The sequence below is a fragment of the Telopea speciosissima genome, chromosome 5, assembly GCF_018873765.1.
Source record: "Telopea speciosissima isolate NSW1024214 ecotype Mountain lineage chromosome 5, Tspe_v1, whole genome shotgun sequence".
Classification (NCBI taxonomy): Eukaryota; Viridiplantae; Streptophyta; class Magnoliopsida; order Proteales; family Proteaceae; genus Telopea; species Telopea speciosissima.
Genome location: NC_057920.1, coordinates 16,562,699 through 16,587,665, shown reverse-complemented (window position 1 = coordinate 16,587,665; position 24,967 = coordinate 16,562,699). Strand labels below are relative to the sequence as shown.

The 24,967-nt window shown below is 39.8% G+C and overlaps 1 protein-coding gene and 1 pseudogene across 2 annotated transcripts in view; one reads left to right on the top strand and one right to left on the bottom strand.

Annotated features, from left to right (window-relative positions):
* LOC122661889 (translation initiation factor IF3-1, mitochondrial) overlaps positions 1 to 4,929 on the bottom strand; it is a 45,127-nt gene extending 40,198 nt beyond the window's left edge. For both annotated transcript variants that reach the window (XM_043857403.1, XM_043857404.1), the window contains exons 1-2: positions 4,454 to 4,929; positions 4,275 to 4,365 (exon numbers count right to left, since the gene is read on the bottom strand). In XM_043857403.1, the coding sequence (XP_043713338.1) occupies positions 4,275 to 4,365; positions 4,454 to 4,663 (301 nt within the window). In that variant the 5' untranslated portion in view covers positions 4,664 to 4,929. The remainder of the gene's footprint in view (positions 1 to 4,274; positions 4,366 to 4,453) is intronic.
* A 3,591-nt stretch (positions 4,930 to 8,520) lies between these two features.
* Positions 8,521 to 24,113, top strand: LOC122662828 (annotated as a pseudogene).
* The last annotated feature ends 854 nt before the right edge of the window (positions 24,114 to 24,967 follow it).

The following is a 24,967-nucleotide window of genomic DNA, read 5'->3' as shown; positions in this document are numbered from 1 at the left end:
AGAATAAGGCATTCGATTAATTAGGTAACAGGCAGTAAGCACCCCTTCACATCAAAATTGCTTTGGAACATGCATATGGAACATGATAGTGCGGGCAACCTCAAGTAAATATCTATTTTTACGTTCCGCCACCCCATTTTGTTGTGGAGTGTAGGAACAGCTAGTTTGGTGAATCATTCTATGAGAAACACAAAAAGCATAAATATCACGTTGAACATACTCCAAAGCATTATCAGAACAAAAAATTTTAATACGTAAACAAAATTGAGTTATGATTTCATTATAAAAATTTTAGAATACAAATATAAACTTGGAACGATCCTTCAAGAGGTATAACCAAGTGAGACAACAATGGTCGTCCATAAAAGTGACAAAATACATGAAACCACTCCAATTCCTAACACGACAAGGACCCCAAATATCCGAATGGACTAAAGAAGATAAAGACGAACTACGAGCCATAGTACGAGAAGGGAAGGAGGCACGCTGATGTTTTCCCAACTCACAGGCTTCACACTCTAACCGAGGCATAAACTTAAAAGAAGGAAATACCAACTTTAACCTAACTAAAGACAAATGACCTAAACGACAGTGCCACTGGAACGGAGACACCCCACCAACAGCAGCAGCAGCGGCAGACGAGGCAGGAGCACAATGGTCAAGGTAGTAGAGTCCATCTTTTTCACACCCTCCACCAATCTTCTTCCTCGTGTGAAGATCCTGAAAAACACAATAAGGAAAAAAAGTCACAGAACACTGTAAAGCTTTAGTTATTTGACTGACAGAAAGAAGATTCAACGGTAACTGAGGGACATGTAACACAGATGAGAGACTCATGGAAGGAGTAGGTGAGATGGTACCATGCCCAGAAATTGGAGTAGAAGAACCATTTGCAATAATAACAGGTGAAGATGAATGTGTATGTGAATAAGTGGTAAATAATGGTGACTCACCAGTCATATGAGCAGAATCCCCAGAGTTAATAATCCAGGATGGAGTAGTAGTGGTAAGAAGAGCAGGTGTACCTGCATGAGCTAGAGTTGCAGAAGAAGATGAGGGCCCGGTGGATGTAAGACTGGATGCCTCCAAGTGTTGTAAACGCCGCAATATCTGGGAGAGATCATCATGGTGAGGAGTTGTGGTAGAACCACTACCTAGTAGGGAAACTTGTAGAGGATCACCATGGGCAGCACCATCACTACCTCCGTCAAACACTGCATGATTGGCAGATTGAGGTGCCCAATCAAGTTTGCCATGCTTGTCCCAACAAAAATCAACCGTGTAACCAATTTTTCCACAGTGAGTACACTTCCGAAAAGGCTTATCACCTGGCTGACCACCACCACCACCATGTCCTCCCCCTGAGTTACGTCCACGACCAGCCACAAAGGCAGAATTCTCCTTGGGAGTAGAGTCAGTTTTTCTAGGAGAAGAGATACGCTGTAGGTGGGAAAACGTATCAGCAAGAGTAGGAACAGTTTCTCTAGCAAGAATATGTCCCTTCACAGATTTCAAATCAGAATCTAGTCCAGCCAGAAATTTAAACACAAAAAATTCATTCCGCTGTGCTTTTAATTTGTCAATATCGGTGGTGAGGGGCTGAAAAACATTTAATTCCTCAACAAATCCTTTAAAAGTGCTGTAGTCGTCTTGGAGAGGCTTGTTGGACTGCCGGAGCTGAAAAAGTTTCTCATATAAGTCATAGACTCGATTCATATTTTTCTCCTTTGAATAGGTATCCTTCAAATCATCCCACACACCCTTAGCCATGGTGTGAAACATCACGTTTGCAGCAATCTCTGGTTCCATGCAGTTCCATAACCAAATCAAAATAATGGCATTATCTTGCATCCAATCCTCATAATCTTTTTAATCAGAACTAGGTGAATCGGAGGTAAGATACTTGAGTTTCTTCTTGGCCATAATATAAACCTTCACGGCTTGAGCCCATAACAAATAATTCAAACTCCCTTTCAGCTTGATAGAAGTAATAGTGACATTTACATTGTCAATTTGAGATGTAACTACTGGATTATTTTTATTCTCTCCCATAGCACCAAAAGGGAAAATAAAACCAGTCAAATAAAAGTACCACAAGAGAACAGCTAGCCAACAAGGGGGCAGCAACCACACACAACAAATCATCAACTGTTGCAGAATTTCAGAGTAATAGGCAGCAGAGAAAAAAATAAAGGAGGAGGCCACAACCACACACAATCAAGGCACCAACTATTGTAGAATTCCAGAGAAATAGGCAGCAGAGAAAAAAATAAAGAAAGAGTCCCAATAGAGGTAGAATCCAGGAACCAATAAAAAAACCAGAGCACTTCCGGCTGCAATAGAGGTGATTTTGCAGAACTTGCAATCAGCAGGGAGAAAGAGGCTGAAAAAGGGATCGAAGCAAGTACCTGGAGGGGGGAATGAAACCTCAAAAGACCAGCCCAAGCAACCACTTGGATCAGAAACTGTGAGGCCAACTATGTGGCTCAAAAATACCCAGAAAACAGAGCATCCACAGGTGTTAAACAATAGATTCTGAAGCAGTCGATCAGCTCACCAGAACAGGAAACAGATCAGGTCGAGTCTTCCTCTAGTCTGGTACAAGCAAACTTCAAAAAATCAGAACCAGAAGAGCTGCAAAAATCTCGAAGAATCTTCACTTGTTTCTATTTTCTGAGGATAGAAACATAATTGTATCGATGTAGAAAACTGTAACTTTCCATCCTCCAATGGAAACTTCAATGGATGGTCAGTAAATCACCAATAATTATCACACCTAAATACTCCATTCATGTGTATATGGAGTCTTCAATCCATCAACAAACAAAAGAAGCAGCAATAGATGGCTGCACACCAGGAAACTAAAACTGAGAGAGAAATCAGCAGAAGGGGATGAAAGAAGATCCTTCAGCTGATTAGTATCGCTCTGATACCATGTTAGAAATCAGAACTAGCTAACCAGCAGAAGAAAAAGAAGAAGAAGAAGAGAAGAGAAAAGGAAGGAGCACACTGCCGTGAGAAGGAAGCAGCAGCCTGCGATAGAAGATGGATTCTATCGCAGGCCTTGGGTTCTATTTATAATTAAGTCAAAGTACAAAAGGTAAGTTGGTTAGCGGTTTATTAGGAAATTACCCCTAAGCCCTTACCTATTACAACTTAACAAATAAAGACTCAAAACATAGAAAATTACATAGAACCCAAAAAACCCAAAATAGCAATGACAAAACTACCCTAATTCTCAACATGGAAAAGTTAGGCCCAACATAAATTTGGCTGAAGAAAAATGATGGAAATAGCACCAATACTTAGTTTTGACTTCTCAAAATAAAAATACAACAAAGATGATTGAAAACTAAGAATAAGCTAAACCTAAAAGCATAATAAACTAGACTAAAAAATAACACAAAAAGTGAATTACTAACCCTAAAATATTTATACAGAAAGAAATGTTACCTGAAACAAGAGTAATCCAATAAAAAATGCAGTTCAAGTTCCTATGTTTTCTGCTCTGCATCATTAGACATTGGATGGAACTGATCTAATTATAATTCTAGTTCCTCCATAATTTAAAGTTCATGCTACAAATGTTTAATTTAAATCATATTTGCATGAGCAAAAATATTTGTGAGTTAGCAAATTCACAATGTTTGGATGACAACAATGTTGGAGCCCAAAAAGAAGCTCCAATCTTTGAAAAAGTAAGGTTTCTAGTCCATCCTTTCGATATGGGAATCTTGTTGCAGACACAAGTAAATATAACTTTTTATTGAATAGGACATTAGGATAAGAGTATCCTGTCAAAAAATTTGTACTCTAAAATCCAAAGAACAGATTTCAGGCTTCAGGTCTATCGAATTTCCTACTAAAGGTCCCAGCAGAAAATATTAACAACAGCGAAGTACTTAAAAGATAACAAACTATAGTTAGCGCACAATGCTTCATGCTGGCATGACATAAAGGGGGCCAAATGCATTATGATAACGCTCCATCTGTTTCGGACATAATAGACTGTCAACATCAGAAAATCAAACCACAAACTTTCAGCCTCTCTATGGTTATGGATGAAAATTCACTCCACTTGCAAACATCTAGATTCTAGACTCTGGTGCATACTCTCTTGTTCTTTTTTTGAAGAAGCATCTAACAGATAACAATGTTTACACAAAATTTTAACACAACCATGAATCTAGACACATGCTTCAACAATAACATGGAAAATAATTCAATCCGGATAAAAGTTTCTAACGCATCCAAATTAGTTATAATATATTTACCTTCATCCATGACGAGCCTAATAAATTCAGCAGTAATCTGGCCATTAATCCTAGGCCCACCAGAGTCTTTCACTTCCACCTTAGATTTAGCCTGAAATTCCGTTAATCACAATAAGCTAATGAATCCCCAACAGCAGATGAGGTAGGAGGTGGAATTGTGAAACGGAACCAAAGAATACCTGGACAGGTGCCGCGAAAAACCGAACAGTGTCGTACAGCTCGCCCGATCTATGCCGGAAAAAGGAATCAGTTCTCCTTGAAACCTGGGTTATGTTCCTTCCAGATATGTAATTTGCCAACCTAACGTCAGGAGCCTGAAAGTAACATCTCTTCCATCGAGAGGATAGGCTATTGAGCCTAGAGTATCTAATCCGACACCAAAAAGCCATCTTTCTTCTAAACTATAGAACCATATCCATCCAATACAGATTATAATGTTCAAAGAAAACCCACAAAAAGCAAACAAAATCCCATCAAAATCTTCGTTTATACGAACTTCAGGGTTTAGGAAGTCCAAAGACGAGGGAGTGAGAGGGGGATAGAGCCCCAATGAGGATAAGCGATGAGAAAATAAACCCTAACCCAATGCTCCAGCCACCAGTTTACAGGGAAGAAGAGGAAGAAGATGATACTTGAGCCGTGGAGCAAATCGTTCCAATAAATTGGCAGTCCAGTGCTAAAGACCAGCAGTGCCCACAGTTGATTTCGGTTGGTTTCCAAGTTCCCTATGCCGCTTTTTCCTTTGGTAAGAAGCTCCTATGCCCTTACCCAAAAGAAAAAGGGTAAATTACACGTACCTCCTCTAAGGTATGTCTTAATTACACTTTCTTCCATTAGTTTTAAAAAATTAAACGTATCTCCCCTTAGGGGTATCCCAATCCGTTAACCGTACACGTTAGTTGCTATCCGTAGCAATTTTTAAGTCCTGTTATGACCAATATACCTTTGATAGGATAAAATGACACTAATGCCCTTTTCTTCTTTCTCTTCTTCCTCTTTTACTTCTTCATACTTAATACTACTAGCACTGCCACCCACCATCACCACCCTCTTCTTCTTCCTAATCTTCTTCTATTTTTTCTGCTCCACTTTTCTTTGCACCATAGCTGACATCACTTTCCTTTCCCCTTTCATTTCTGAAAGCTAATCTAATTAAAACCCTCAATCCAAAGAACTCACCCCAAGGTATTCGTCTTCCCAAACGGCAAATGGACAGACTCTAGCCCTAGCCCCAATCTATAAAATTCCTAACCTTAAGAGATACCCCTAAGTTAGGATTCGATTTGTAGAAATTCTTGAAAACCCTAACCAAGAAAACCTCTGATGAGCTCTTTCGTGTGAGAATCTCCTTCCTTCCCACATCTATTATCATCCTTGTAAAATTCTGGTTCTGTTTTCAATTTAAAATTCAATCTTTCTTTTAGTTTCTAGTTTCTTGAATTCCTACCCCTACGAGCCACTGGGTTTCAAATCTGGTTCCATACATAGCCATCGTGGTTTCTGTTCTGATCATCTCTGTGGTTGCAAAATTTGATTTTGATAACGTTTTCTTAGAGTCCTATGGCAAGTATGATTTCAGAAAACCCAGTTTCAGATTCCATTTTCAAATTCTAATTTCATGTTTCTCTTCTATTGTTAAATTGAGTTACTCACAACAACATCTTTCCCCCTACCGCCATCTCCATTGTTGTTGGATTATTGTACAGGTGAGATATTGAAATATATCATCATCTACCTCCCAATGGAAATAGAGCACGGGAAGGTGATTGCTCTTTAGAAAGTTGCAGCCCCTCATCCAGGATACCAATGAATCTGTTGAATCCATGCCACCATAGCCCCAAAACCCATTATAATATTAAAAGTAAACTCCAGAAATCAAGCTGGGCGATAGCTACAAAACAGTTCTGGTTTCAAGCAAGTATATCACAGCAAGATTGGAGTTAGGGCGTGAGAAGTTTGGGATACGAAAATGGGTTTTTCAAAATGGGTTTAAATTTAAAGGTTTTCTTGGTTAGGTACTTAATTCGAAAATGGGTTTTTCAAAATGGGGCTGCACCACGGTGATGGTGTTAATGGTGGGTGACGGTGATGGTACTATTAATGGTCGGTGAAGGTGGTGGTGGTGGTGGTGGTGGTGATATTGGGTAACTACATTTGTAAAAGAAGAAGATGATTTGGAGAAGATGAGGGCATTTTGATCAATTAAAACACAATTATAATGTTTTCAGCCATCAGTTAACGGACTGGGTTTTTTCGTTACTTAGAATAAACCTCATGGGAGGTATGTGTAATTTTCAAAACTCACGGATAAAAATATAATTAGGTCATACCTTAGGGGAAATACATCTAATTTACCCAAAGAAAAAATGAGTCTCCTATGCAGGCTGTGTTTGGGTTAGATATAAATAAATAGAAAATGGTAATGGAAAAGAAAACAATAAAAAAGTAAAAAAATATATATTTATTTGATTGAAAAAAATAAATAAATAGTAATTATTATTTAACTATAAAAATGAAAGAACACGTAGAGAGAGAGAGAGTGTGTGTTTGAGGGTGTGGGGTAGGGGGCAACACAACCCCAAATGAATTAAGTGACTCCACAGGACACAGGTGTTCGTTGGACAACGGTTCTAGTTGTTCGTGTGAGATTATTTGCATTTGACGTATGTTCAGCAAATTCAATTTTATTTATTTAAATTAATTAATATATTTTCGTATTTATGTGATTATTGTGATTATTTTCGATAATGTGTAATTGCTCATTTTTATCGTTATTTGTTCACAACTATAGACAAATTTGATAACTCTATTCTAGGGTTGTCACATTGTATTTCCCTAATAGGGATTAGAATGAAAAATATAAATATGAACACCAGCACCTAATTGTATTGATCATTGATCCATTGGAATTTTCAATTTCGTTTACCGCCATTGTATTCACAAGGAGAACTTTCGGTAGTTATTTTTTCCCGTACCTGAGAAACACTTACTGTTTCATTTATATTCAATGCAATCGTGATGATCCAATGGTTATATCTATTGATAGAACTAACTACATACTGAATGTTCGATGTATGATGTATATGCGTGAATGGGAGTATTCCTCAATAAGGTTTCCGCTCTCCAATAGGATGAACATTCGAGTATGTGAATTATTGGATAATGATTGATCGAAAACTGGGATCTCAGTAATATTATATTAATATTATTATTTGAAAGGAATTTCAAATATTTTCGGCTGATCCTTGGTCCTAACACCCACAATTAATTATACGATGTACATTGATTTTGGCCAATTATTTGATTTCATACTTATGAGGTTACATTGTAGATGTTGATAGTATAGAGGAGAAAATGTAATGAAAACATCTACCACAAAGGATTTTCAGGTTACGTCTTTTATAGAGATGTCTTTTTATGCAACTAAAGATAACTTAAAAGATTACCCTTTAGGATCACGCCACTTGGCATGATCTTGATTGTTAGATTGTAATCAACTAAGTAGGCTTTTCTATTTAAGAGAAGTTTGGTTCAAACCTTAATTTGCAAACCTTAATTTGCACTACAATTTTGTCAACATAATATTCTTTTTTGAGAAAGAGAGAAAGGGTCTTTTTCTTCCTAAAGCAAGGGTTTTTGCCATGAAATTGATGAAATCAATCAGTGTCCGTGTTCTTTTGCAACATTACTTTGAAGGAACGACGTGCCTCTAGTGCGTTCTAGATACCATATTCTTCTCAGTGTTGATTTGTAATTTTAAGTGTTCATCAAGATCTTGTTACCGCAATTTTTTGTTATATATCTGGTATCGTACCACTGCTGCCAACAATTCGTCATTCTTCTTCCATTCTCAGTCATTCCGGTACTTTATCCTGCCCCAATTAATCTGTGCTTCATCCAATCCTTGTCAATATGGTGTTTTATCCTGCCAAGTTAATCTGGTGATTTATCCCTTCCCAATAAACTTGGTAATCTGAATCTTCATGTATTTTCGTCGTTTGGGATATTTGTCAATTTATAAATTGAAGGATTGAAGCAAAGCTTGATCGATCTCCGTCTTCATATGAACGGTTTGAAAGGTTCCCTAACGCCAGTGTCACCCACTAGGTTGTTGCCTCTTCGGATCATAAAGCCATCATACTATCTACAGAAAAACTTTTACCTTGGTCTCCACAACAAGCTTATTTCTTTGCAGCACAAGTTGAAAATATGGGACAAAATTGAGGTTGGCAACATCTCACGGAAAATGGAGGTTATTAAAACCCTTTTGAATAGTATGCCTACATCCAAGTCGCAAGGCCAAGACGGATATTTAAGGATTTTCTACCATAAGGTATGACACATTGTCGGACTTAATGTTATTTCTACAGTCCAAAGCTTTTTCAGATCAAACACTTTTAATTTGAAGTTGAATCAAACATTCATTGCTTTAGTTCCAAAGGTGGATTATCGAACATCTATTTGGGAATATAGACATATTAGTCTATGCATTTTTTTGTATAAGGTCATGTCTGGAATATCATTGTTAATAGACTGCGGCCCTTTTGAATCATTTAATTTCTTAAAATATATACAAGATAATGTTCTTTTATGTCATGAACTTCTCCATAAGATCAAGCAAAGTAGAAAAGGCCATAATGGTTTCATGTCAGTCCAGTTGGATATGAACAAAGCCTACAACCGTCTGGAATGGAATATTTTGAGATAGGCTCTCTCTATTTAAGGCTTCAGTCCAACCTAGATTAATTGAGTGATGTTTTGTGTTTGAACCCCCTAGTTTGTCATCCTATTAAATGTTTCTCCCTTGCCCTTTTACAAACCATCAAGGGGTCTTCGACAAGGTGAACCTCTTTCTTCTTATCTATTTTTATTTTTTGCTGAAGTTCTATCTTTACATCTCGCAGTAGTCTTAGAACATCAGAGAATTCAGAGCATCAAGATTTGTAGAGGGGGGAGAAAAAGATTTCTCACATGGGAAGATGACTTATTATTTTTGGAATAGCCACCTGTTTCGAGGCTAAAGCTTCAATAATATCCTGGAGACTTATTGCAGGTATTCAAGTCAGAGCATAAATTTTAATAAAACTAGAGCTCAATTTAGCCCCAATGTGGACTCTTTCACTGAGAGAAACCTCTCTGAGAAGTTCTTTATTATTCTCACTTCAAGGCTGGATACCTAATTGGGTATCTCATTTTTCACTGGAAAATCAGAAGAGTTTCGTGCAATGCCCTAATACAGCATCAAATCGAAGTTACAACATTGGAAATTTTTTTTTTTGGGGTTTAATCGATAAGCTTGCTTGTATTCAATCTAACATAAGCCAAACTGTTTAACTAAACGGTTTTATTAGTTTTTTTTTTTGTAATTTTTTATTGGTAAAGTGTTTCCTATGGAGAACATGACCCTTACAAATGCGCAGGCCAATGGGAGCACACACGAAAGCATCAATCAGACAGTCATTTTCGCCTTTCATGGGGGGGGGGGGGGCGATCATTTCATCCCTTGTGTCTTAGCGTGGGCAATACGGAAAAAAAATCCTCTCCAATTCCCTAAAACTGTGCAATGCGGCAGTTTGGGGTGGAGATGTCGACACGTGGCAGCTTGGACATCCAATGGTCCGAGCTCATTGACTTATGTTGAGCTCGGACCGTTGGATGTCCGAGCTATCAGGTGTCGACATCTCCACCTAGCACTGCCGCACTGCACACTTTTAAGAATTGGTGAGAATTAAAATCCGGGCAATACACTCCTGCACAAGAAACATTTCTTCTTTTTTATTCAAATGGTTTCTTTACCTTTTAATTTTTTATTGAAATGGATGTAAAATTAACATTGAATTGTTTATTGTTTATTATTGTATGTTTTCTTTTAATAATTGTAAAGTTATAATTGTTTATATGCTTTTACTAATTATAAGGTCATAGTTGTTATTAATGACTTTACTTACAATGTATATATTAATTGATTCTAAATGGTTTGATTCAATTTAAACCATTTAACTAAACAGTCTCATTTGTCAAACAAAAAAAATGAACCATTTATTAAACGGTTTTATGGTTTTGATTTAAATTGTTCTATTCGATTTTGATAAATGATTTCAATTTGATTTTGACCTCTGCTAGCAAACACGCATTCCCATTTCCTACCGTTTTAAACACGTTTTGTCGTATGTTTCCCTAACATACGGGGAAAAACGACAAATGACAAGCATTTCCGTTTTACAATTTTTTAGTGTATTTTTAGACCTTGGACTTGTTAAACAATGGTTTACTTAATTGACCATATCTCTCTCTCTCCCGGCCTCTAATCAACTTAATTCTTTCACCGACGTAAAGATGACTCGAAGGGCAATGTTTCTCATGATATCACCTTCAACTCAAGGTCAATGCACGAACCCGGAAATTGAGCTACAAATTGATGCATCTAATGAAAAAGGGTTTCTAAAGTTAATTTTGGATGTTACAATTGTTTTGAACATAAGAAGCATGTATTTCAAATAAAAATTCATCAATTTTAATGAGAATAGTGCCCTTTTATTGGTTCCATTTTTTTGAAATATAAACATTTAAAAGTTGTGCTGTCTGTTTTCCATTTTTTATCGTACTCTGCTTTTTTGACCATTTTATGTTACTGTCTGTTTGTAACTTTTACCGTTTAAAACCCATACCATTAAACTCCAATTTTTTGCCATTCCCGTTTCACTAACTATGATTTTGACACCCTTAGGTTAGGGACTTAGGGTTGAACACAACCCAACTTGCTTATTTGTAAGGGAAATATCATCCCCCTCCCCTCTAAGTTTCCTTAATATCAATCCAATACCCAATTTTTGAAAAATGATAATGCCCTCCCTTACTTTCTCAAGATTCTATCAACTGTAGCCTAACCGTTAAAAAACGTCATTAAATGATGATATGGCATGTTCAAAATTTTTAAAACCCCAAAATACCCATAATATAATTTTATTCCAATTTTGCCCTCCCCTACTTTTCCTTTTGCGTCCCCTTCTCCCATTTTCCTCCTCTTCTTCTTCCGGCAGCACCAATCTCACCACCTGCTGTTGGCCAAACAATGGTCCAGGGATCAAACCATGGTTCCCTAGGGAGACCAAGATACTTATCCTTAGGGTTTTGCACGCCCTGGGTTAGCCCATGGTGTCCCATAGGTGCCCCATTTTAATTTTTAGGGCTTCCCATGGTCGCCCATGGGAACCTTGGTGCATCCCTGTTAGGGTTTCTCCTTCCCTCATGTGTCCCTTAAAATTTATTATCACAGTAGGGATGAAGAAACTCATCCCTAGTCCATCACATGGCAAAGGGGATCCATCCCTAACTCGAATGCGCAGCGGAAAAGGTCGATTCGAGTTTCTTTCGCATCCCATAAATATTAATAATCAATAAACTGAAGGAATTAATGAAGAACTGCTAACCTGGTGAGCCTCAAGTGTTGCTCCTCCAATAGACAGTGGTTCTTTCTCCAGCGAGCGCTCCAAGCAAACAAATCTGAACCTCCAATGGTGCTACCAAAGTTCTACACGCCAGTCCCAGATGCCCTCAAACTCCTCAACACAGATCTAGGGTTTCACAAACCCTAACTCTCAAACACAAGTGAGAGAAGCAAGCAAGAAGAAGAGAGATCACAAGAGGGAGAGAGAGAAACCAAAAAAGTAGGAGAGAGAGTGTCTGCTCCAAAAACGTGGAGAGCTCTCTCTTCTGCATTTTATGGTTCCCTATTTATAATAATAGGGTTTAATTAAATCCTAGATAGATTTAATAGAGCCCTAGTGAGAGTCTGACTCTCTCTCTCTTAGTCTGGCAGTTCTGTTTAAACTCAAAGTGCTACACAGGTGAAGAAGCAAAATCTAATAGGAAAAGTATTAATTAGATTCTTTATTTAATTATTAATGGATAATTACAATTAGCACCAATTCCATTAATTAAATAAAGAGCCAATTAAATTAGCAAATTCCAAATAACTCCCTATATGATAACAATTTATCATATACAACCCCCCCACTAATCAACACCATCATTATGGAATCTAGGGCATGTACAAATGTACTGTCAAACCCCAATCCATAGTACATGTCCATATAAGAGCGTCTGTGCATTTGATCGGGTCCCGCAAAACTCGATAAAACACTTTATTTGAAATAACTATAAATAATGTATCATTTTATGTAAAATAAATTTTGCAAAACCATTTTCAAAACGGTTCTGGATCCAGATTCTAATCCGACCATGCACAGACAGTCTCTATCTTGGTGTTCCCCAATCGGGCAGTGGTGACCGTGTTGGATAACTCCTTCACTCACAAAGTGTTCACGCATTCCCAGAACACCGACTTTGACTCGCTTGAGTCTCGCCATTGATGAACCAAAGAATGCGATCACACTTTGCAAGGACAGGTTCCCTCAGTATGTGGTGCCGGTGACACATGTCTATCCGTTCCTACTTCTGGCAGTAATACATGAGGGAATTGACAAAGTAGATTCTTCGCCAATGCACACATCAAACATGTGAGCACTCGCATTCGTACCCTGACATCACATGTCTAGGCATACCCAATGCGACGACCATATGATAAGGGTGCCCAGCCCAAACCCTAGTCATGACTACCATTTTAAGTATAACTTACGGACATATAATGCTCAAAAATTTTATATCGCATGTGACAATATTAAACTAAAATGTATAAATGTTCAATACAAAGGTGAACCGGGTTGAACCGGACCGAACCGGGTTTGATGGACACACACTTGTCCAACAATCTCCTAGTTGTACATTAAAACCAATTCCCCATACATTTTAAACCCATGCCCTCCATGTGTTTCTCAAACACACCTGGTGACAAACCCTTTGTCATGGCATCAGACACATTTTCAGTTGTGTCCACTTTGGAGATACTCACGTCACCCTGCTGGATAATCTCTCTGATGAGGTGATATTTTCGCTGCACGTGTTTGTTCCTCTGATGATCCCTAGGCTCCTTAGCTTGTGTAATGACCCCTCTGTTGTCACATAACAGGGGAATGGGCTCCAGAAATGTTAGGAACTTCCTAACCCAAACACCTTATTAGCCGCATCACATGATGCAAGGTGTTCATAAAAATAGGGATCTGCTGTAGATTTCTATTTTGTACTCCTCTATACAATGGCACCTCCACTCATTAGACTCGTAACGACTCACAATACCTACTGTATAGCAAATGTCCGACCTCGTACGTAACATAGCGTACATTAGACTTCCTACTGCTGAGGCATAGGGAATCCTCTTCATCTCTTCAATGTCCGTCTGAGACTGAGGACATTGAGATCTGAAAAGACTGACTCCATGCCTGAAGGGAACACTTCCCCTCTTGGAGTTCTCCATACTAAATTTGGCCAGGACTTTGTCTATATAGGTAGCCTGTGACAAGCCTAGCATCCTTTTCTGGTGATCTCTTATGAGTTTGATCCCAAGGATATAGCTAGCTTCACCAAGGTCTTTCATCGAAAACGTTGTGGATAACCACTGTTTTACTAATGAAAGAAAACCTACATCGTTACCAATAAGCAATATGTCATCTACGTATAAAACAAGAAAACATACTGCCCTCCCACTGATCTTCTTGTAAACGCATGGTTCATCCATGTTTTGATTAAAACCAAACGATTTGATTGATTGATCAAACCTGATGTTCCAGCTCCTGGAAGCCTGCTTCAGCCCATAAATGGACCTCTGCAATTTGCACACCTTTCTTTCTTCCTCCAAGGAAGAGAACCCCTCTGGCTGTTCCATGTAGATTTCCTCTTGAAGGAACCCATTTAGAAATGCAATCGCACATCCATCTCGCCGATCTCATAATCAAAGTGTGTCTTGATAGCCAATAAAATCCTGATGGATTTCATCATCGCTACTGGTGAAAAGGTTTCCTCATAGTCTATACCCTCTTTCTGGGTATAGCCCTTAGCTACCAGTCTTGCTTTGAATCTTTCGACCTTTCCATTTACGCCCTTCTTCCTTTTGAAGATCTATTTGTATCCAATTGGCTTGACGCCAAGTGGTGGATCGACTAGAGTCCAGACCTTATTGGAATGCATCGAATCAATTTTAGAGCGCATTGCCTCCAGCCACCTAGTGGCATCAACATCCTTTAGAGCCTCAAAGTATGTCATTGGATCATCATCCGATTCAACCGATACCATGTGGAACTCTTCCACAGTTTCCTCTTCGGTTAGAAGAGTTAGCCTGGTGGGTGGTCTAATAGTCCTCCCACTGCGTCGAGGTTCCTCAGGTGTTGGTATTTCAGCGGGTATGTCAGTTGGTCTCACTTCTGAAAGTGACGTTTCTGAGCCATCTGATAGCTCTTTTATGACTACTGGTTCGGACCTCTGGGTCATCATTTCTTCCTCCAAAAATGTGACATGTTTACTCACAATGACCTTTTGGTTAACTGTGTCATAGAAATAATAGCCTATCGTGCCTTTGGGGTAGCCTAAGAAATAGCATCGCGAAGTCCTGGATTCCAACTTGTCTGTCTGTTGCTTTCGCACATGTGCTATGCAACCCCATACCCTAAGGTGTTGAATACTGGGCTTTCGCCCCTTCCACAACTCAAAGGGTGTCTTGGCTACAGACTTAGATGGAACCCTATTCAAAATATATATCGCCGTCTCTAAAGTGTACCCCCAGAAAGAAAGAGGCAGCTCACTATAAGTGAGCATCGCCCTGACCATATCCAATAGGGTCCGATTGCGTCGTTCGGATACACCATTTTGTTGTGGTGTGCCTGGATTAGTTAGCTGATTAACTTTCCCTTGGGATATGAGATGTTCTTTAAACTCATCCGATAGATACTCCCCTCCACGATCTGATCGTAAGGACTTGATGCGTTTATCGAGCTGTCTTTCGACCTCGGCTTGGAATTCTTTGAATTTATTAAAGGCTTTCGATTTCCTACGCATCAAGTATATGTAACCATATCTAGAGTAATCATCGGTGAACATGATAAAGTACTCATACCCATATCTTGCTTGTATGTTTATGGGTCCACACACGTCAGTGTGTATCAACTCCAACAGATCTATGGCTCTAGCACCTTTATTGCTAAAGGGTTTCTTGGTCATTTTGCCCTGAAGGCATGACTCACAGGTGGGGAGTGGTTCCACCCTCAGACTCTCTAAGGGCCCATCCCTCACCAATCTACTGATTCGGTCCACATTTATGTGACCCAATCTTAGATGCCACAGATATGTTGAGTTCACTGGAGCTGCTTTCCGTTTCAAATCAACATTTAAAACAACATTCGTTCTAATAGGGCAATCTAGAAAATACAAACCACTTTGCATATATCCGGATGCCACAAAGGAATTATTAAAACGAATAATCAATTTAGAATTAGAGAAAAAACTATATCCGTCCAAAACAAGTTTTGAAACTGAAATTATCTTCCTCTTGAAAGAGGGTACATAATAGCAATCATTTAAAACTAAACTAGCAGAACTAAAATTTAAAATAAAAGTTCCCACAGCCAATGCCATGGTCTCAGCTCCAGTGCCTATCCGAAGACGCACTTCATTTCTTTCCAGGTTCCTTGTCTCCTTAAACCCCTGCAAATCATTGCAAATGAGAACAGTGGATCCACTATCCACCAACCAAGAATTGGTCGGTTCAAAAGACAAATTAGACTCATAAAGAACGTGAACATCACATGTACCTTCTTTAGCAGCCTCTGTTTCATCCGGCTTCTTGTCTTTCAAAGTTGCCAGGTAAGCACGACAGTTTCTTTTCCAGTGACCCTCCTTCTTGCAATAGAAGCACTTGCCTTTGCCTTTATTGCTAGACTTCCCACCCTTGGCGTTCAGGGTCTTGCCCTTACTTCCCTTTTTCTTCTTCTTCCCATTTGAAGAAGGCTTTGCCTCAGTTGCATTGACCTCAGCCTTATCCTTTTTCAAGGACGCTTCAGTCTCTACCAGTGCATTAGCAAGCTCGGTGAGCTCCATCTCCTTCTCGGACATCTTGTAGGACATCCTAAAAGGTGCGTAGGCAGAAGTGAGTGACGCTAAGATCACATCAGTCTTGTATCGTAGGCTGAAATCAATCCCCATGGATTCCAATTTTTCAAATAAATTGATCATTTTTATTACATGATCCATCACTGGAGTCCCCTGGGACATCTTGGAGTTATGGATTTGACTCACCGCATCAGAATGTGCGTGTGTCAACTGCCTGTTGAACAATTCAGCAAGTTTATCCATTTTACCCCCAGCAGTGCGTATATCCTTGACTGAGTCTACAACTGACTTTTCCAACGATCCTAGGATATAGAGTGATGCCTTGGAATCCCTCTTGAGGAACTCTTGCATCTCTTCATTTGCCTCAAAATCGTTCAGGTCGAGTTGAGGAGGAACTTGTTCATCTAGAACTGTGTACAGTCCTTCAGCAGTCAGGAGCAACTTCATGCTCCGGTACCAATCAACATAGTTTGTACCATTAAGTTTGTATTCACTAATGAGTGTTAACAGGTTGGAATTAACGGCAGCCATCGTATATTAATCTACACATGCACAAGTAAATAACCACATGTTAATTAATGACCATTGAAAATAATAAATTGAGCACACACACATCAATGGTCTTTCATGATTTAGGTTTCCCTCATAACCCAAAAGATGAATTGGATACTTACAACCCTTACATGCATAACTTATCCTGTCGGGAGTCATTATACACACCATGGTAGTGTGGACTAAGCTATCCGCCTCATGGGCTTCCAATATTTTCGGCCACTTGGGTGTCATGTCCAGATCCTATCGGCTGACATACACCTAAGTCATGTACTTACCTATTGCATTAGTTAGAATCATGGAATCATGAAAGATGGCCCACTGTCGCAGTGCCCTCTCACTATCCATACCCTAACGTATCTAGATAAAGGTAAATATAGATAAATGTGTGACAGAGGTCCTGGCAATGTCCTGTCGGCTTATGCGGGGTCATGTCACACACTTTCTACATTTATCTTCAATAGGAGGCCATGGACATGTCTACCGATTAAGACTAGTCCATATCATACATTTATTGTGAATAAAGAGGGATTAATTAACTCTCACATACATGGATAGATTTAAATAATATAGTTAATCAACATTAATTAAAAATGATTATGGGATGGCGGCATTTTTTTTAGAAGCAATTAAAAAACCTCCCAATAAAAATAAAACTAATAACTTTGGGTGCATTTATCATGCCATGGATGCCACGTACCCGATCATCATATTTTTTTTTTCCTGACTGTGTCAATGTGTCCTATGGCAAACCTACTATATGACCACAGCGGGTTACTGGGGAGGAAACATTGGGTCACGGGGACAAACGACAAGGAAAAGTAAGTTCGAGTTTTAGTTTTAGCCCCAGAGGGGTCAAATTGGCCAGCCGGGCATTTTAGTGAGTGGGAATATCCTGTGGGTCCCACTTATTTAAGGGAGCGGGATGGGCTTATAATCCCTAGGGATGGACCCATCCCAGTGGGTCTTTCTATTGAAACCCGTGGAGGCCCTTTAGTAAGAGGCCCATTGACCATTGACCCATCTACTTAGAGTACCCATTTAACTTGGGTGACCCATTTAACTAAACTACCCTTTGGCCTGACCCTTTATCTGGATCCACCCATTTACTTTGACCCATTTAACTTAAAGGACCCAAGCCCATTTTCTATAAATAAGACAAAGGGGGGGAGAAGGATTCATTTTCATTTCTTCTCCCATCTAGCCTAAATCGTGGAAGAGAGAAAGAGGAGAGAAAGGAGAAAGAAGAAAGAAGAAAGAAGGAAAGAAGAAAGAAGGAAGGAGAAAAGGAGGAAGAAGGGTGGAGAATCTTGGTTGGAGGTTTGGAGATCATTTCTTGGAGCCTCAACATGGAGCCTTCTACCTCGGGGTGGGTAAGCCATTCAATCCCATCTCTTTTCTTCTATTTTGGGTTTTGGGGTTTGGGAAATGGGAGAAATTCGACCTAGGGTTCTCTTGGAACCTAAGGAATCGATGGAACCTCTAAACCTAGACTATGGTGGAGTTATTTCACTCCATTACAAGCCCTAAGCCTAAGTAATCTCTTTCCATTTAAGAAATTTAAGGTTTCTACCCTATTATGTCTTAATTTAGGTTCTCTTTGTTTTCTCTTAAATCCATGGGATTACATGGACCTAATGAGGTCTTAGAACCCTAATGGACCTAGGAGGAAGCTTTCTTGAAGCCTCCCTACCTTTAAACCCCTTGGAAAATGAATCCCTAGTGAGAAACCCTTCAATTTTCGCTCTGCAGTATGTGGTTTTACACTGGATTCGCTTTCAAAACCACATCTGCATCCGACCTTGACTAAAACTATCCTAAGCCCCTGGTTAGCTAGGATTTACATGTGGTTTCGCACTGCAAGAAATCACCCCGCAATTACCTTTCCGAGAAGGCCCCGTGAAGGTCGATTACACTGATTCGAGTTTTAAAACCACATCCGCATCCGACCTTGACTAAACTGTCCCGGGCCCGGTTTCCTAGGATTTACACTCGATTCGGTTTCCAAAACCACATCTCGCATCCGACCTTGACTAAAACCGTCTCCGGGCCCCGGTTTCCTAGGATTTACATGTGGTTGCACTTTGGGCATGAAACCACACCGCAACCACTTCACTTCGAAACCTTATACTTAAATGATTAATGGGAGACCTTTTGGGGATCCGTCCCTTTACTTAATTAATCCTGTTTGCACTCTTTATTTAGGTTTAAAGTTTTCATCTTGTGACGTGTTACTTGATTGCGCGACAACTCATAACATCGGGACATAACACAAATAGTGAGTGGGTTTGGTTGTTTGGGCTTGATATTATTATTGCATTGTATATTATGTCATCATTATAAATTATTAAGCATGCTGCGCATATTGCATACTTTTATATATGAATGTTATGATGTTAATTGGAGATGCTTTACTTTGATGGGTCTCTTCGTGGGTGCAGTGCTGAAACCCCTGATAATATATATATTTATGAAGAAATTATGTTGAATGTCATGTTGAATCAGATGCCGTGTCGTCTTGGTAACCGGGCACTAAACCGGATGAAAAGTTGATGCGCCGGATTACCTCTCGGACGATAGGACCGCATGTAGTATATTGTGGCTAGGATTTCACACCCTTATGCTACGACCCTTACCAACAGGGGTTTAGGTGTTGGGTAATCGCACACCGGATTCTGTGGAGGTGGGAGAGGCCATCATGGTAGTATTGGTTATCGGGGTCCGCCACCGAGTGGTCTTGGAGGCTTCGATCGGCGTAGGTCCCACGTGACAATTGAGGTTTCATTGTGGCGATAAGTTAAGTGACCCACAAGTGTCTCCCGAGTTGTCACAAAGAGCATATACCTCGACTTAGTTGTGATGTTAGGTGGAAAATTTACTTAACATATGCATGCATCATTGACTATGTGAATTGTGTGTTTGTGCATCCCCATCCCCTCAGCTGGCTCAGGTGAGAGCTAACCCCTCGTGTACACAATTTTTAGATTATGATGCAGTACGGAGGAGCCGGAAGCGTGTTAGAGGAACATGGCAACGGGTGTCCTTGTGACGATTGCGCCTACGGCCGTGAGAATTCTTGGGACTTGTTCCCCTTTTGTTTATTTTAGGCGAGGCCCATGTAAAAACATTTATCTTATACCCTTGTTAATCATTATTAGATGGTAATGAAAATGGATTAACTACATATTTATCATCTAGGCTTTGATCATCTTGTAATTATTGATTTTATACGCTTCCGCAAAACTACCGATCATTTGGAATGTAATATTTTCCTTCCGCACTTGATATTATATTATTTTAATATTAGTTATGATCGTGCGTGGGACACCGTGTCGTGATCCGGCAGCTTAATAGGATGACAAGCGTTGTCCTAGTCACCCTTATAATGTATTTTATCCCTGTTCGGGATGGGGCGTGACACCACGCCTCGATCATCTCCTCTCGCCGATTACGTCTTCAAAGTAGGTGACTTGCATCTCTATAAGCTTTGAGCACCACATGTGGATCACCATCAACATGCCCTGGGAGTCCTAACTCCTCTAAAATTACAATGGAAACCTAGAAAAGATTTTATACACTTTCCTTTCCATAATAATAAAGAAACTCCGCATGGAGAAACCAACCCACCATTTGGGTTGCCCATGGGGTGAAGTACATTTGTTTATAAAAAAGATAGGGGGAGAGAGAGAAAGAGAGAGAAGCATCACATCCACCCATAACCCCATATATCACATACATAAACAATTCATCCATTTATTAGAATGCCATTCCCATAATCACATCATAATATAATTCCATGCATGGGCATTAAAGCAAGTAAACCCAAAATTAAAACATGGATTCCTTCAATTATTAAACCACCACATCGCATGTGATAACATGTATCCAAGCCCATAAAATTAAAATCGCATTTTAATTGCAAGTGGGTAAAGAGGGAATCTCTTCACCCATCATCATCCTCCCCAAAACAAAACAAAATAATAAAATTCTGTTTTGAAAAAATATTGTTTTTTTTTTTTTTTAATTTTTATTGTTAAACTGGAGGGAAAACAAGGGGGGGTGCATGCAGCCCACATGCACAGGCTGCAGGCATTCCCTGCGCAGCCCATAGGCACAAGGCCCACGGATAGCAGCCTTGGGCTGTAGGCCGCAGGCCTGCTGCCTGTAGGCTAAATCCCACAGACAGCAGCCTGTAGGCCCGCAGCCTGCAAGCAGCAGCCCTCAATGGGATGCGCACAAGGGTAGGTTCATGGGGGAGGGTGTGCACAGAGGCTTGGCAACGTGCGCTCCCCCCCATATATAGAATATGATTAAAAAATTTTAAAATTAAAAATTAGTAATCACAATCTAATTGGATACATGCTTCAATAATTGGAATAAATAAAATAAACCAAATCCATCATCACATGGGTAGGTTGTTACACTAACAACCTTGTAACTACCCATGTGCACATAGGAAGGTTGTTACAACAACCATATTCTAACCACCCATGTGCCAACTTGCATCCCACTCATGATAATTATATTAAACTATTAATTATCTAATATTCATGGGTGGGAAAGGTGGCTCTGATACTACACTGTTGGCCAAACAACGATCCAAGGATCAAACCATGGTTCCCTAGGGAGACCAAGATATTTATCCTTAGGGTTTTGCACGCCCTGGGTTAGCCCATGGTGTCCCATGGGTGCCCCATTTTAATTTTAGGGCTTCCCATGGTTGCCCATGGGAACCCTGGTGCATCCCTGTTAGGGTTTCTCCTTCCCTCATGTGTCCCATAAAATTTATTATCACAGTAGGGACGAAGAAACTCATCCCTAGTCCATCACATGGCAAGGGGGATCCATCCCTAACTCGAATGCGCAGCGAAAAAGGTCGATTCGAGTTTCTTTCGCATCCCATAAATATTAATAATCAATAAATTGAAGGAATTAATGAAGAACTGCTAACTTGGTGAGCCTCAAGTGTTGCTCCTCCAATAGACAGTGGTTCTTCCTCCAGCGAGCGCTCCAAGCAAACAAATCTGAACCTCCAATGGTGCTACCAAGGTTCTACACGCCAGTCCTAGATGCCCTCAAACTCCTCAACACAAATCTAGGGTTTCACAAACCCTAACTCTCAAACACAGGTGAGAGAAGCAAGAAGAAGAAGAGAGATCACAAGAGGGAGAGAGAGAAACCAAAAATGTAGGAGAGAGAGTGTCTACTCCAAAAACGTGGAGAGCTCTCTCTTCTGCATTTTATGGTTCCCTATTTATAATAATAGGGTTTAATTAAATCCTAGATAGATTTAATAGAGCCCTAGTGAGAGTCTGACTCTCTCTCTCTTAGTCTGGCAGTTCTGTTTAAACTCAAAGTGCTACACAGGTGAAGAAGCAAAATCTAATAGGGAAAGTATTAATTAGATTCTTTATTTAATTATTAATGGATAATTACAATTAGCACCAAATCCATTAATTAAATAAAGAGCCAATTAAATTAGCAAATTTCAAATAACTCCCTATATGATAACAATTTATCATATACAACCCCCCCATTAATCAACACCATCATTATGGAATCTAGGGCATGTACAAATGTACTGCCAAACCCCAATCCATAGTACATGTCCATATAAGAGCGTCTGTGCATTTGATCGGGTCCCACAAAACTCGATAAAACACTTTATTTGAAATAACTATAAATAATGTATCATTTTATGTAAAATAAATTTTGCAAAACCATTTCCAAAACGGATCGGATCCGATTCTAATCCAGACCATGCACAGATAGTCTCTATCTTGGTGTTCCCCAATCGGGCAAGTGGTGACCGTGTTGGATAACTTCTTCACTTACAAAGTGTTCACGCATTCCCGAACACCGGCTTTGACTCGCTTGAGTCTCGCCATTGATGAACCAAAGAATGCGATCACACTTTGCAGCGACAGGTTCCCTCAGTGCGGGTGTCGGTGACACATGTCTATCCCTTCCTACATCCGGCGATGAATACATGAGGGAATCGACAAAGTAGATTCTTCGCCAATGCACATATCAAACATGTGAGCACTCGCATTCGTACCCTGACATCACATGTCTAGGCATACCCAATGTGACGACCATATGATAAGGGTGCCCAGCCCAAACCTAAGTCGTGCCTACCATTTTAAGTATAACTTACGGACACATAATGCTCAAAAAGTTTATATCGCATGTGATAATATTAAACTAAAATGTATAAATGTTCAATACAAAGGTGAATCGGGTTGAACCGAACCGAACCGGGTTTGATGGACACACACTTGTCCAACACCTGCATCTACCAAACCGACCAGGGCGTCTTCGCTCTCACCTGGTGTCGTAACATCGTCGGCAGAGCTCTCCATATCGTCTTCAGCTTCGACGATCATGACGAGGATCTATCCTCGTTCCGCCTCTACATCAAGCCCTTTCTCTTCTGGCACAAACGTGGTTCTGAGAGATTCAATCTCAATAGCCAACAAGGAAGGTTGAAATCTTCTGGGATCTCACCAAAGTCAAATTTAATTCAGGCCCAAAATCCCAGTCTAGATTCTATCGACGGCGAGATGACTCTTGTTGTGGGTGACTCCTGTAACGAAGCTTACAGCAGAACCAGAGCAACAAAGCCAGCAAGATCCCAGGTTTTGATTCTGAGGAGGGAGCATGTTGTGGGAAACAAGTATTACACTAGGAAAGCGAGATTTGGGGGGGTAAGACCAGAGATATCTCCAATGATTGCAGAGTGGATTCAGGGGATGAACCCAGACTTTGTTTCAGCATCGATAGGAAGAGGGTTTTGCAGGTGAAGCGATTAAAGTGGAAGTTCAAAGGAAATGAGAGGATTGAAGTGGATGGGGTCCCTATTCAGGTGTCTTGGGACGTTTACAATTGGATGTTCGATGGTGCTGAGAATGGGCATGCTGTGTTCATGTTCAGGTTCGAGAAAATGGAGGATGAGATGGTAATGTTGCCGCAACAGCAACAACAGCTGTGTGGGTTTGGGATGAATGGGTTCGAGTGAAAGAAGATGAAGAAGAGTCTGTTGAAGACGAGGAGCTCGTCGTCATCTTCGATGTCTTTAGCTTCGTCTGGTTGCAGTTCTTCTGTGTTGGAATGGGACAGTACAGAGGAGAGCGAGTTGCAGAGTCCATCTGGGTTTTCATTGCTAGTTTATGCTTGGAAGAAATGAAGGGCCTGATTCCAACTGATTCTTTTTTTGTTAATTCTTTGCTTCATGGAAGATTCTCTTCTGGGACTGGTAATACTTCGATTTTTAGATTCATTACTAACCCATTTATTCATGAACATAACTGAATAAATTGATGGCTTATCCTCTTCTACTACTGTTAAGGAAAAAAATCTCTTTCTTTTTTTCTCTGTTTTTGGCAGTGATGACTGCTTTGATTTTTTATAAATGCATGAAGTGACAGTTTGGTGTACTTGATTGAATGAGTTTGTACAAGCAAATACTGATTATCAGAATGAAGATGAAGATTAGTATTTGGTGGTGTAACCTGGTTTTGATTTGGGTTGTGTTTGTTCTCTTCTGTTTTGTGAGTTTATTTTCTTCTTCCCTTCTCTTTCATTTTCTCTGAGAGGAGAGGGGTGGTGGCTCATGTGAATGGGGAATTGTGATTTGGGCCACTGGGGTGCTTCTCCATCAATTGATCGGATCTGAGAGGTCACAGGTCCAATTGAGAGACCAGATTTTATGAAATAGTAAGGAGAATAGATTATAGAAAAGAGTACAGGAAACATTGGTGCTGCCGGAGGTAGGTGGCACACTAATGACTCCTTAGCTGATGGGTCAAGATACATGGGTAGAGTGGATACAGCCGTGATGGCGGCGGCGGCGGTGGATACAGCCGTGGTGGTTACCGTGGCTTCTGAAAGAAGAAGAAAGAATTGAGGTTAGAGATGAGGGTAATATCATCTTTTCATATGCTGTTTTAACATAATTAATCACTTATTATTTTTCAAAAATTGGGTATTAGATTGATATTAAGAAAACTTAGAGGGGAGGGGGGGGTGATATTTCCCCTTATTTGTATATATATGCATATACATATAAAAATGGTTCTAGTTTATCTCCACCTATGATGATCTCTTCTTCAACCCTTGTATGATCGTTTGATTTTATTGGAGAA